Below are 12,822 nucleotides of genomic sequence, written 5' to 3' on the forward strand. Positions count from 1 at the left end.
CTCTGAATTAGACATCTCACAAGCGTACCATCAAGTGTCATTACACCCAGACTCTAAACGGCTTTCCCTACTCATAAAGGACTAATGCAATATCGCACAGTGCCTTACGGCTTGGTCACCGCGTGTGCCACGTATATCCGGCTTATGAGAATATTCCTTTCTGACCTCAAGAATGTTTCAGTGTATTTCGATAATATTTACATCATGATTTATGTCTGGGAGGATCATCTTACTACACTGTCGCTGGTTTTAAAAAGACTAAGAGCTCATTGCCTTACAATCAAACCACAGAAGTGTTTTCTTGGCTATTTCAAAGTACAATACCTCGGGTTTATTATTTCTGACAGTAATTTATCACCTCTTCCTAACAAGACGAAAGCAGTTCTAGAAAGCTCCTTCCTAACTACAAAACAAAATTGCTAAGAAGTTTCCTTGGGTCAGTAAATTTCAAAAGAGAATTTTTGTACATAATTTAAAAGGTCTGACTTCCATTCTCACAGACTATTTAAAAAGTATGTAAAGGAACCTCTTGTTTGTTCTGAAGAGGCTGTAGAAAGCTTCGAACAAAGTAAAGAATACTTTCCAATCCTCCTGTTCTAAAATTACCAGTTATTAATAAAGTCTTTTGTCTCCAAACGGATGCCTTCCATTCAGGACTCGGGGCTGTTCCACTACAGTATTATGATGAGATTCACTTCCCTATATCTTCCACCAGTAAGAAGCTTCTGCGAGGGAAGAAAACTACTCCACTGTGGAGAAGGAATGTTATGCATTGGTATGGGGTGTAAGTGGGTTCAACTACTACTTATATGGAAAACCCTTTGTGCTTGAAACAGATCGCAAGCCACTGATGTACCTGGAAAACTTCAAAGGTTCAAGTAGCCGACTCTTAAGATGGGCTATCCAGTCTTATAAGTTTAAAGTTGTTGTTATATATATATATATATATATATATATATATATATATATATATATATATATATATATATATATATATATATATATATATATGACTCGGAAAACCACTTCTCAGATTGGCTGAACCGAGGGTGTACATAGTACTTTTCCCTCTGTAACTTAACATACTGCTTCCGACTATAAGTTTAGGAAAGGGGATATTTTGAGGAAAAAAAAACTTAAAAAAGTGGGAGGTATGGTTGTTCAGACACCCAGGAACCACTAGCGTGTTACCGCCCACTCTTCCATCTAGTGGGCAGAGGCTAAACTTCAGTTCCTAGCGTCTGAGTTGCTTTAATTTCTATTCCTGGTAGTATTAACCTTACCTGGTGTGGGTTGAAGTTTGAAGAATAACTTCACCTCCACTCTTCTCATGATCAGGTACGGTGATCTACAAGGAGTATTTCTGTTCATTGATACTAATTTACCTGGTTACAAGTCATGACATTGAAGTAGAATACCAGCCTTTGTCTTTCTTCATTGTCATACTTATTTAACACTTATATAACCAGTGTTTTCTTTATTATCAGCTCTGCTGCTGACCTGGTCAACCAGGGTAGACGCTAGTTAATTGGAGCAAGATCCCTGTCTACAGGACGTAGTGGGACATTACGACTCCTCACCTCTAAAATCTGAATTGTGGTGATACAACCAAGTAGTGACAGGATTTTCAGAACATGGGACGAACACCGCCACCCAGGATAACCAACACCATTTCTTCTAAAACATCATCAGAAGACCATCCTGGGCATAAGATTCTCATGTCCCAACATCCTACTGGAACCACAGCGGCCAATATTTATTTTATTTATTTTTAATTAAAATCCTTAGAAAAACATAATTATTATCCATCAAGTTATTCATTTGTTATTTTTCCTTTCTTTTGTTCAATAGGAAGGCGTTCCCCTGACACTGGTAGCACAGAAGACCAGTACAGACACACAGAAGAACAAATATAGTTCAGTAACAGAGAAGACCAGTACAGTAACAGAGAAGACCAGTACAGTAACACAGAAGAATGAGTACAGTAACAGAGACGACCAGTACAGAAAATTAAAACAAAAGAACGGTAGAGTGCAGTACAGAAATGCAGTACAGTAGCAAAGAAAAAATGTACAGCAACAGAGATGAACAATAAGGTTTATCACGGGGATACCTTTCTGGGATCACGGGGATACCTTTCTGGGATCACGGGGATACCTTTCTGGGATCACGCATGATTATAATTACATCAGCCTTACATTCACTGCCTCTGCTGCTGCCTCTATATTAAACTGAAGAAGCCTACTGTGTAGGCGAAACGTTTTTGATTGAAGACACCTAACTGTTGGGTCTCACTCCAGCAACACCCACGGTATTGTCCCGGCCCGGGTCTTTTCCAGATGACCTACGTTATGTTAGAGTACCAGACATGTGTACCCAGGAGACCTGTCATCTTCACATCGCTCAACGACTCTCAAACATATATTACTGCCATTTCTAGTTGTTGCAATGTTATCTCTGTTGTGTTAATCAAAAATAAGAACAATATTTTTATTAATGTTATTTTTATTAATGTTAACTCCGGTGAATGAACAAAATAAGAACACTACCGTGGCTCCTATGAGAGTGGCTGGATTGGAAATAATACCACCCTGGTAGACGCTTTTGAATCCAAATTAGCAAATCTTGAATTATAATAACATTAATAATTTGCGACCACTGTCAGCCTCAGAGTTATCTCTGAGTTACCAGACCTTGCCACGTGGAGGCCAGTGGTTCGTCTTTAAGGTCCGCCCCCCCCCCTCGCCTTCCCCAGGTTCATGTGTCCAGGAATCCATCCGTGGGCCCCCGGATGTCTACCCTTCCTCACTTCCCTAAGGTCAGCCTCGCCTCTCTCTCTCTCTGCCTTCCAGCCTCAGCCTTCCCTAGGGTTATGTATCCAGGAATTCATCCGTCCGCCGCCGGATGTTTCCCCTTTCTCACTTTCCCAAGGTCAGCCTCACCAACCTGTATTCATGCCTACCCCAGGTTCATGTATCCAGGAAACCATCCGTCTACCGCCAGATGTCTTCCCTTCCCGAGTTAGGTCACTTCCCCAAGGTCAGCACCTCAGGTGGAAATCCCTTCAACTGCATCCAGGTATTCATGCTTTCCCCAGGTTCATGTATCCAGGAATCCATCCGCTCGCTCCCAGATGTCTCCCCTTCCCCACTTACCCAAGGTTAGCCTCAACAACAACCTTCCCCAAGTTTATGTATCCAGGAATCCATCCGCTCGCTCCCGGATGTCTTCCCTTCCCCACTTACCTAAGGTCAGCGAGTTAGGTCAGTGCCTTCCCCAGATCAGTGTCTCCAGGAGTCCACTTGGTGTCACCTCAGGTGGAATCCCTTCCCCACTTCCCCAAAGTCAGCGGTATTCTTGCTTTACCCAGGTTCATGTATCCAGGAATCGATCCGTCTACCGCCGGATGTCTTCCCTTCACCACTTACCCAAGGTCAGCCTCAACTGCTGGTATTCATGCCTTTCCCAGGTTTATGTATCCAGGAATCCATCCGTTCGCTCCCGGATGTCTCCCCTTCCCCACTTACCTAAGGTCAGCCTCAACTACAACCTTCCCCAAGCTCATGTATCCAGGAATCCATCCGTTCGCTCCCGGATGTTTCCCCTTCCCCACTTACCTAAGGTCGGCGGTGCCTTCCCCGGATCAGTGTCTCCAGGAATCCACTTGTGTCACTGAGTGGACTCCCTTCCCCACTTCCCCAGAGTCAGCGGTTGCCACCCTCAGTGACCTTGCTGAATGGAAACTTGGTCTTGTCTAGCTGGTCTACGGTAGTGACTGTCCAGGTAGGTGGAATTACTGGAGGGGACACACAGTAAACTGCGTCCAGTAATTACATCCACCAAGACAGCCTGGAACCGTAGACCAGCTGGACGAGACGAAGCTCGTACACAGCTCGGCCACCTCGGGGGCTAATTAATTACAATTTTGGAATTCCTCTTATGTTACACTATGAATTTATACTGAGAACAAGTTTTTTTTAACTTATTTAGCAGTTTAAATGTGTTTGTGAGCGACATTCTATGTGAAATATGTAAATATATAAAGATGAACACGTTTGAGACACTAGTGGAGGACTGTGTGTCGTGTGTAACATGTTATTTTGTATAAATGAATGTAATATCTACGTGTTATTGTATATTGATGTCATATGTACCTGTTCTTGTGTGTTCACGAATGTCATGTGTACATGTTATTATGTATGAAAAAGTATCAAATTCAAATCTCTAAATTTCCTCTATGAAAACTATAACAAATTTATAATAATAGCTATTTCTGGTGTTTCGTAAATGAATTTGAAGGTCGGATATATACATACATGCGCGCACACATATGTGTGTGTGTGTATATATACAGAGTTTTACATAATGTGTTAATAAAGCTGTGTTTAGAGTGACACCTGGTCTACATGATGGCTTACTCTGTATATACTGTCTTCTGAGCAAAGTACAATGACATCACACGTCTTTAAGACCACAGGTGACATCACACGTCTTTAAGACCACAGGTGACATCACACAACATTATCTAACACCAAGTTTTTCTAACACCAAGTGTAAATCTTTACCGTCTTTCTTGCATATTATAACTTAATTCAACACTATTGCTCTCAAAACATTTGCTAAGATTAAATACATTTTTAACTCTAGTATATTTTTATCAAACCTATAAATCCACCTAAGTGTTGCTTCCCTTTATATAAGTGTTTTTCACTTGGGTATTTCATTGTTTACACTTGATGCATATATTAATTTCCCTTTCAGAATTCACACTCTTCTTTGGTACGAATATTTTGTCTTTTCCATCATTTCATCCATCATATTTCTGACACACACTTTATGGTCAACAGTCTTATTCCATTATAATTATTACATTCTTTAAAGTTTTCCCTTTTCTTTTATAAACATTATGAACAAAATCATTAAGTATTCCAGAACTTTATTACAACTGCCTCACAAACTTCAATATTAATACATTCTAAATTTACCAGTTTTATTCTTCTTATTGACTCATTTCTTTTATTCTGACTGACTAACTGTTGACAGCAGAGTCAGCTAGGCTGACAGCAGAGTCAGCTAGGCTGACAGCAGAGTCAGCTAGGCTGACAGCAGAGTCAGCCAGGCTGACAGCAGAGTCAGCCAGGCTGACAGCAGAGTCAGCCAGGCTGACAGCAGAGTCAGCTAGGCTGACAGCAGAGTCAGCCAGGCTGACAGCAGAGTCAGCCAGGCTGACAGCTGTACCACGGAACTGTGCTCTTCTTTATTGTGAATTATTATGTAGTTCATATAAGTTTTCTTCTGATGTTTACTTTTCACTTTCATCTACACATACACATCACTACAAACACACTACTACGTACACATATATATACATGTGTACACATACACATCACTACAAACACACTACTACGTACACATATATATACATGTGTACACATACACATCACTACAAACACACTACTACGTACACATATATATACATGTGTACACATACACATCACTACAAACACACTACTACGTACACATATATATATATACATGTGTACACATACACATCACTACAAACACACTACTACGTACACATATATATACATGTGTACACATACACATCACTACAAACACACTACTACGTACACATATATATACATGTGTACACATACACATCACTACAAACACACTACTACGTACACATATATATACATGTGTACACGTACTCATAAGCATATCCACACTCTCTCACACCACTGTTTAAATTAATGAGTTCTATATGAATAGTGGAAGAAAATTAAGAAAATTCTTGATCATGTTATTTAAATTTTCTTAAGAAACTGGAATGAGGGTTACAATATTTTGATGAAATATTTTGGAAAAGGATATAAATATGTGAAGAAGTGATTAACTTCAGAGACTTGGAGTTAAAACAGAGATATTCTTATAAATTATCTTAATAAACATTTAGTTTAATTAGAATTAATTATTAAATAATTCTCTCAGTTTTCTCATACTCTCTTCTCTCACCTCTTCAATAATGACATAAAAAACATTCACCACAACAGATGGATAAAAAAAAAACTCGGTGATGAAAATAAAAACTATCAACCTGGATGATTCGATCTACTGATAATAAGAATTTTGGTGGTGGCTGCCACAACCTGGCCAGTACGACTGTGTGTTGCCACAACCTGGCCAGTACGACTGTGTGTTGCCACAACCTGGCCAGTACGACTGTGTGTTAATGTCTCCCAGACTGTTGTTATGTACTGTGATGTATCAATGTTAACATATATTACACACTGAATGTTGTGGTGCACTATGTTGCAGAGATATATTACACACTGAATGTTGTGGTGCACTATGTTGCAGAGATATATGACACACTGAATGTTGTGGTGCACTATGTTGCAGAGATATATGACACACTGAATGTTGTGGTGCACTATGTTGCAGAGATATATGGCATATAGCTGGAAAGTAATGAAAAAGACAAAACTGTAGAAGGGAACTATTGAATGAAGGAGTTTGTTTCACAGGTGAAAGTTCCTCTCTGCTGTTATGTGTTTTTTCACCACCATCGTTGTGTTGTGATGTGTATAAAGTCTGTCTGATACACCAGAGTTAATAACACTGTATGTAACCTGTCTGGTAAATACCTGATAGAAAACTTATTGACAGGATTCTTTTCTTAGGATTCTGTTGGTAGGAATCAAGTTTATAAGACTGGACGCTATTATGAGATTACTACTGGAAGGACTGTTACCAGAAGACTTTTAGTAGAAGACCTCCGGTAGGTTTCTGTTGGAAATAGTTTTGGCAAGACTCTATTGGTAAAAGACTTTAGGTAGCGATTCGTTTGTAACGTATAAGATGAATAAAACGAGACTCACGAAATCGTAATGGCACGATTGCAAACAAACCAAACCACGAGCGGGATTTGAACCCGCGGTCAGAGAGTCTCAAATCCCGCCCGTGGTATGGTTTGGTTAAGATTTACTTACCAAGAATATCTTGTTGTGGGAGCCACTTGCCAAGACGGACATTTGGTGGTAGGTCATACATGGTGTCCTGATCCCACTTCCATAAGACTCTCTGCTTGAGGGAAGCAAACACTTGAACCAAGGTTGTGCGGTACCTGTGTGTATAGTGTGTTAGCTTAATTATGCGGCTGCTCTCATCTACTGAACCGTAAAAAAAATGTCAAATATAAAGACCAAGAAACAAGTTGGAGAACAAGCTTTATAATAACATGTCGCTCTGAGTAGTGTTTTATAAAGTTATGATAATGCTTAACACTGAACATGCTTCAGTTGTCCTAACTAAAGTTTGTTCTACAACCTACGTCTTTGTCTCCATACCTGTCAGTAATTAGCTCTTCCCTCTGGTTGTGACAATACATGCACGTCAAACTGTGGAATTCATAGTGTGATCCAGATTATAGTTGTTTAAATATCCTGGTAATAAAATTACAAGTTAAGATGCATTAGTTAAACTAGTTGTTATATCTTTAATAAAAATTTAAAATATATAAACTCAAATGTCGCATAAAAATATGAACAGATTTTCCTATGTGGAAAAAATCCTTCATGCAACTCCTACAGTACATAATTAAAGGAAAGTTTACTGGGCGACAGAGGATTGGCATAACATGTGCATATAACTTTTTAATTATTATATTTTTTAGAAATTCAGTGCAGTGCAAGAAAAAAAAAAACTTAATGAACAGGAACTTTACACTTGTTCATAACAGATCTTTACATTAATTTATTTTAAATTATAACAGTTAATTAATATATTTCTAAACAAAAATGTTCATTAGTAACAGTTATAGTGAGAGCATAAAGTTGTGCGGCAGCTCATGGACCACAGTGTACACGTCAAGTACTTTTAAGCGAGATATATTATTAACTATTTATTGCCCTTGTTGAGTAGAGTAGTTATATAGACACACACAAACATACGCTGCTTTACTTCTTGTAGAATTAAGAAACATAAAAGAGAATTTTCAGGTGCAATACTGTGAGGAATTAGCGACAGGTAAATTTACAAGTTTCAAAAATCAAGTTCCATAGATGGAGATTCTCAGTAAGTAGTACAGTTTGCCAGTGCCATGTATTACGAATAAAGGTAATGAATGGTCTGCAAGACCTGGTTATAATGAGAGTGGAACAAACACGACTCAGCAGTATATTTGCCTTCACCCGCTATATACAGGTATGTACAATATGTACAGACAGAATAATAAATGTACATCACCGTGACAGATGGCAACACAGAAGCCAGAAAGAGTGCACCGTACTCAACCAGCAGGTAGGCAAGTCTGCCAATGGTTACCGCAAGTGAGCCACGTTCCTTCAGCTTTGGTGGGCTTGCCTGTGATTGGTCAATGAACAAATGTACTGATTTAATGACGGCTATCTTATTTATCGTTAAACCCTTAGCACCCGATTCACTGGATGAGAGGCAGCCTATATAGGAATGTGACATTCTCTTCGCATGCCACACCGTATGTGATATCATATGTAGGGGTAAGATTCCCCCAAGAAAATTATCAGATTACTTGATCACAAATCTCTGTTAAGAAATTCTCCCTGAAATTTTCTTCACCACATCTCTTGTTGAATTTGGTGATTTGTTTTACACATGTGAGGGGTTTAGACATCCGAAAGGCGCGTATGAACTTGTTAGGAGTGAGTGAAGACAAGTGTTTTTTTATGACTTCACATGTTGTTGGAGTGTTAGCAATGTAACATTTATGAAGTAATTCAGGCAAATTCTTTAGCCAGACTTGAGCCCTGGAGGGCTGGAGATAGGGCAGTTTTAAGGGGCATCTGAACTGTAGTATCTGAGTGCTTCTGACAAGACACTGATGGAGTGAATGACGGTGAAAAAGTTTCTTTTTTTGTCACTATAATAATAATAATAATAATAATAATAATAATAATAATAATAATAATAATAATAATAATAATAATAAATAAATAAATAATAATATATTTTATATAACTTTTGAATACCTTCAGTATGTTGGAGTTTTCTTACCTATCTACACTGAAGAGGACACTGTCATTTCAACAGTCCATCCTCTGAACCACAGTCATCATGTCACTTGCAAAATCACTCATATGGATACCTCGTTAACGGAGCCTTGAACAGTTGAAATATGACATAGTTACATGAGGTGTTCGCGCGGCAGACTATTTTATCGTCTTATATCAATATTTTATCTTCGTAAACTAACCTAACCTAACTCAACCTAAGTTAGAAATGGGTTGCAAATCTTATGTGAAAGTGAGACAATTTTTGGAGAAGTGGGTTACATTTCCATTATTTCCTGACTCTATGATATTTTTTGCACAGAATTTTTTTCTTCGCTGAAACACAAGTGTCCATTTATACTATAATGTGAGCAGGGGCAAGAAAGTGTAAGGAAACTTGCCCATACTTTTCCCAGACCTGGATACTTAACCCGGTAGCTCTCGGTTGTGTGCCAAGCCTGGACTCTAAATAAAATCTGAAGAGGGGATTAATTCCTCTTCCTTCAAGGATGTGCCTGGAAGCTAGTGAAGGAATCTCGATTCAAGGAACTGGAGGTACCCTTTCCTTACTCGAAACATATATAACCCCGCTTCAGTTCGTATTCCTTAAGCATTGTATGACCAGTACGGGTTTAGCGCCCTCTATTACAATAATCTTATTAAGAAACATTGATAATTCTTACTCCTCTGGCATACTGGAGGGCGTGACAGCTGAGCCAAGACTGAAGAAGATGAAGCCAGCATCACCAGCATCTTGTACCCAGTCTTCAAGCTCCTTCAAGAAAAGATTCTTCATGTAAAATAATTTTTTATTATTTTTTTTATTAACACATCGGCCGTCTCCCACCAAGACAGGGTGGCCCGAAAAAGAAAAGCTTTCATTATCATTCATTCCATCACTGTCTTGCCAGAGGCGCGCACATATTACAGTTATACAACTGCAACATTAACACCCCTCCTTCAGAGTGGAGACACTGTACTTCCCATCTCCAGGAATCAAGTCCAGCCTGTCGGTTTCCCTGAATCCCTTCATAAATGTTACCTTGCTTACACTCCAACAGCACGTTAAGTCCTAAAAATTATTCGTCTCCATTTGCTCTTATCTAACGCGCTCACGCACACTTGCTGGAAGTCCAAGCACTCTCGTACACTAAACATCCTTTACCCCCTCCCTCCAGCTTTTCCTTGGCCGACTCCTACCCCGCCTTCCCTCCACTACAGATTTATACACTTTCGAAGTCATTCTATTTCCTTCCCTCCTCTCTACATGTCTGAACCACCTCAACAACCCCTCCTCAGCCCTCTGGATAATAGTTTCGGTAATCTCTCACCTCCTCCTAATTTCCAAACTACGAATTCTCTACATTATTTTCACACTACGCATTGCTCTCAGACATGACATCTACACTGCCTCCAGCCTTCTCCTTGTTTCAACATTCACTACCCATGTTTCAGACCCCTATAAAAGCGTTGGTGTATAGAATACATCACATCATATTAAAATGAGAATTACACAGCACCGAGTGAATTCAATCGACTTTGTTTTGAATACTGAGAACTAAAAGTCGTGTGACGCAGCGCAGCTAGACGTACAGTCAGTTGCGCTTTGTATGAATGTTCGTGCCTGCAAACACAAAATCAAAATCTTCGACATATAAAGAGAACCAAATTCCCCAAGAAAGTGCTGAGGCTTGGCCATTAATAGATAACAGAAACAGGGTTTTAAGAACACATCCTTGTGGAATTCCTCAGCTTAATCAATAGCAGCTTTTTAAGCTGTTATTGATCCAGACACTATTATGTTGTTTTCTAATGGAAGCTTTGAGAATAAATGGGAGTTGGCCTTGTAGAACCAAGGAAACAAACTAGAAATGTGTAGGAGGTAACTTACTTGTGAGAGAGGTTGTGCTGGACGCAGGTGTATGCCTCCACAATGAACCACGGCAGGAACATAAGGACGAGCTGGGTAATCGATGGTTTGAACACTGTAGAAATTCAACAATATCTGACCTTTGTTAGCCTTAAACATGTATAAAATCACTTTTGTTTTCTTTAAAAGGCACAAAAGCAGAATGTGCAGCAGGTCTCACAACGTTTCGTTCAATGCTGAGTTTTATCATGTTATGATAAAGCAACACCAACTAAAACGTTGTCAGAATTGAAAACTTGCACTGAAAAATGTCTCTCTTTAATAATTTTCTCAGTCCATATTTCCGTTCTTCCTGGTAATTCCATTGTCAAATCACTCTGGGGCGAGAAAAGTAGAGAAGGCGAAACGACCATTCTTAAGAGTAAGGGGTAAAGGGGAATTTTCGGTAGCAGAGTAGAAAGAGTAGTAATAGTAATAGTTGTAGCAAATGTAAGAAGACTTGTAGCAAATGTAAGGAGACTTGTAATAAATGTTAGGAAACTGGAAGCAAATGTTAGGAGACTTGTAGCAAACGTTAGGAAACTTGTATTAGATATTAAGAAACTAACAGTAATTGTAAGAAGACTTGCCTGCTCGTATATTCGTCTCTTGGGATGTGAATCAATAGCTTTAACCCCCAAGCTATACCCATCACTCGAATAATGTTAATAATAATAATAATAATAATAATAATAATAATAATAAAAGTTGTAACTAACCTATTAATCAGTACAAGACTTGCATTTGAACCGATTTCCGAAAGACTGGGCATATCATCTGGACAAAGGCCGCGGCGACGACATTCAGATTCCATTCTGTGGAAAATGGAGCACGTGAAACCATGACTAGCGTTGTCCTATATTATTTCTTCTCTGCTCGGAAAATATATATTAAAATAATGTAAATAGTAAGGTATTCGTTTAGTATTCAATAAAATTGGGCATGTCAGAGGTGGGTTGGTACCCTAATTTACATCAGCAGTGTGTGGGTACTCAAGCCTACATAACACTTTGCATCATGGGATTAACACTTCCTTAAGTGTGAGGGGGAAGAAGGAGGACTGGAATGGGTTGTGCTATTTTGTTTATCAGGTGAGATGGGAGATTTTATCTTATTATGGATAACGTTTAAACACTGACTCGGTTAGGAGAACTTCTGGTTATTTGGCCCAGAGCTTCGTCATAAAATGAACCTCATGTCATTGGAAATTTTATTCCGCGATATTTATTATAAACGAGAGTTTTCTTTAACCAATCTTTACCATTTTTCATATCTTTAATGATTAAATTTATGTAGTGGAGACCTACTACTACTACCCCCTCTCTCTCTCTCTCTCTCTCTCTCTCTCTCTCTCTCTCTCTCTCTCTCTCTCTCTCTCTCTCTCTCTCTCTCTCTCTCTCTCTCTCTCTCTCTCTCTTTTCAGACAGGGTTTCGCAAGGTTAAGGATCCCTAGATTTATTGACAAGCTATTTGCAGGCTAAGGATTCCTAACTTTATTGGCAAGCTAAGAGCTGTTACCTACATCAGCTCATTTGAAAGCATTTTTATTGTTATGAGACATACAAGTAGGGAACAGGATGAAGTTGGAGCCATCTGTGGGCCAGAATTTTCATTTGATCAACTGACTTTATCTCTTTGACATCATTATGCTGTATGAATGTGTTCCATACTCAAGTCATCCTGGGTATAATTGATCTCAGATGGAGTGATAAGAACATAAGAACATAAGAAAGGAGGAACACAAGCGATTCTAAAAGCTTAGAGATCTCCAGTGAATACTAGAAAGGACTGCCCTTCTAGCATCCAGCCTGTTACTGGGTTTTCATAACAAGTAGTCAGTATCCTTGTCCAATTATCCATTAGAATTCAGTATGATTCAATAGT

The 12,822-nt window shown here is 39.0% G+C and overlaps 1 protein-coding gene across 1 annotated transcript; it reads right to left on the minus strand.

Moving 5' to 3' along the window:
* Positions 1–6,984: 6,984 nt before the first annotated feature.
* Positions 6,985–11,752, minus strand: LOC138851312 (UDP-glucosyltransferase 2-like). The gene is made up of 4 exons (XM_070080313.1): positions 11,658–11,752; positions 10,921–11,014; positions 9,713–9,804; positions 6,985–7,126 (listed from the first exon to the last, which is right to left on the minus strand). Exons 1-4 carry the CDS (start codon positions 11,750–11,752, stop codon positions 6,985–6,987), a joined length of 423 nt encoding a protein of 140 aa, XP_069936414.1.
* Between the last annotated feature and the right edge of the window lie 1,070 nt (positions 11,753–12,822).

Source organism: Cherax quadricarinatus, unplaced genomic scaffold (assembly GCF_038502225.1).
Source record: "Cherax quadricarinatus isolate ZL_2023a unplaced genomic scaffold, ASM3850222v1 Contig313, whole genome shotgun sequence".
Lineage (NCBI taxonomy): Eukaryota > Metazoa > Arthropoda > Malacostraca > Decapoda > Parastacidae > Cherax > Cherax quadricarinatus.

Coding starts and splice junctions, on each gene's coding strand:
- LOC138851312 (XM_070080313.1), bottom strand. CDS start 11,752: ATGGAATCTGAATGTCGTCGCCGCGGCCTTTGTCCAGATGATATGCCC. Junction 11,015..11,657: donor AGTCTTGTACTGATTAATAG/GTTAGTTACAAC, acceptor GAATTTCTACAG/TGTTCAAACCATCGATTACC. Junction 9,805..10,920: donor CAGCACAACCTCTCTCACAA/GTAAGTTACCTC, acceptor CTTTTCTTGAAG/GAGCTTGAAGACTGGGTACA.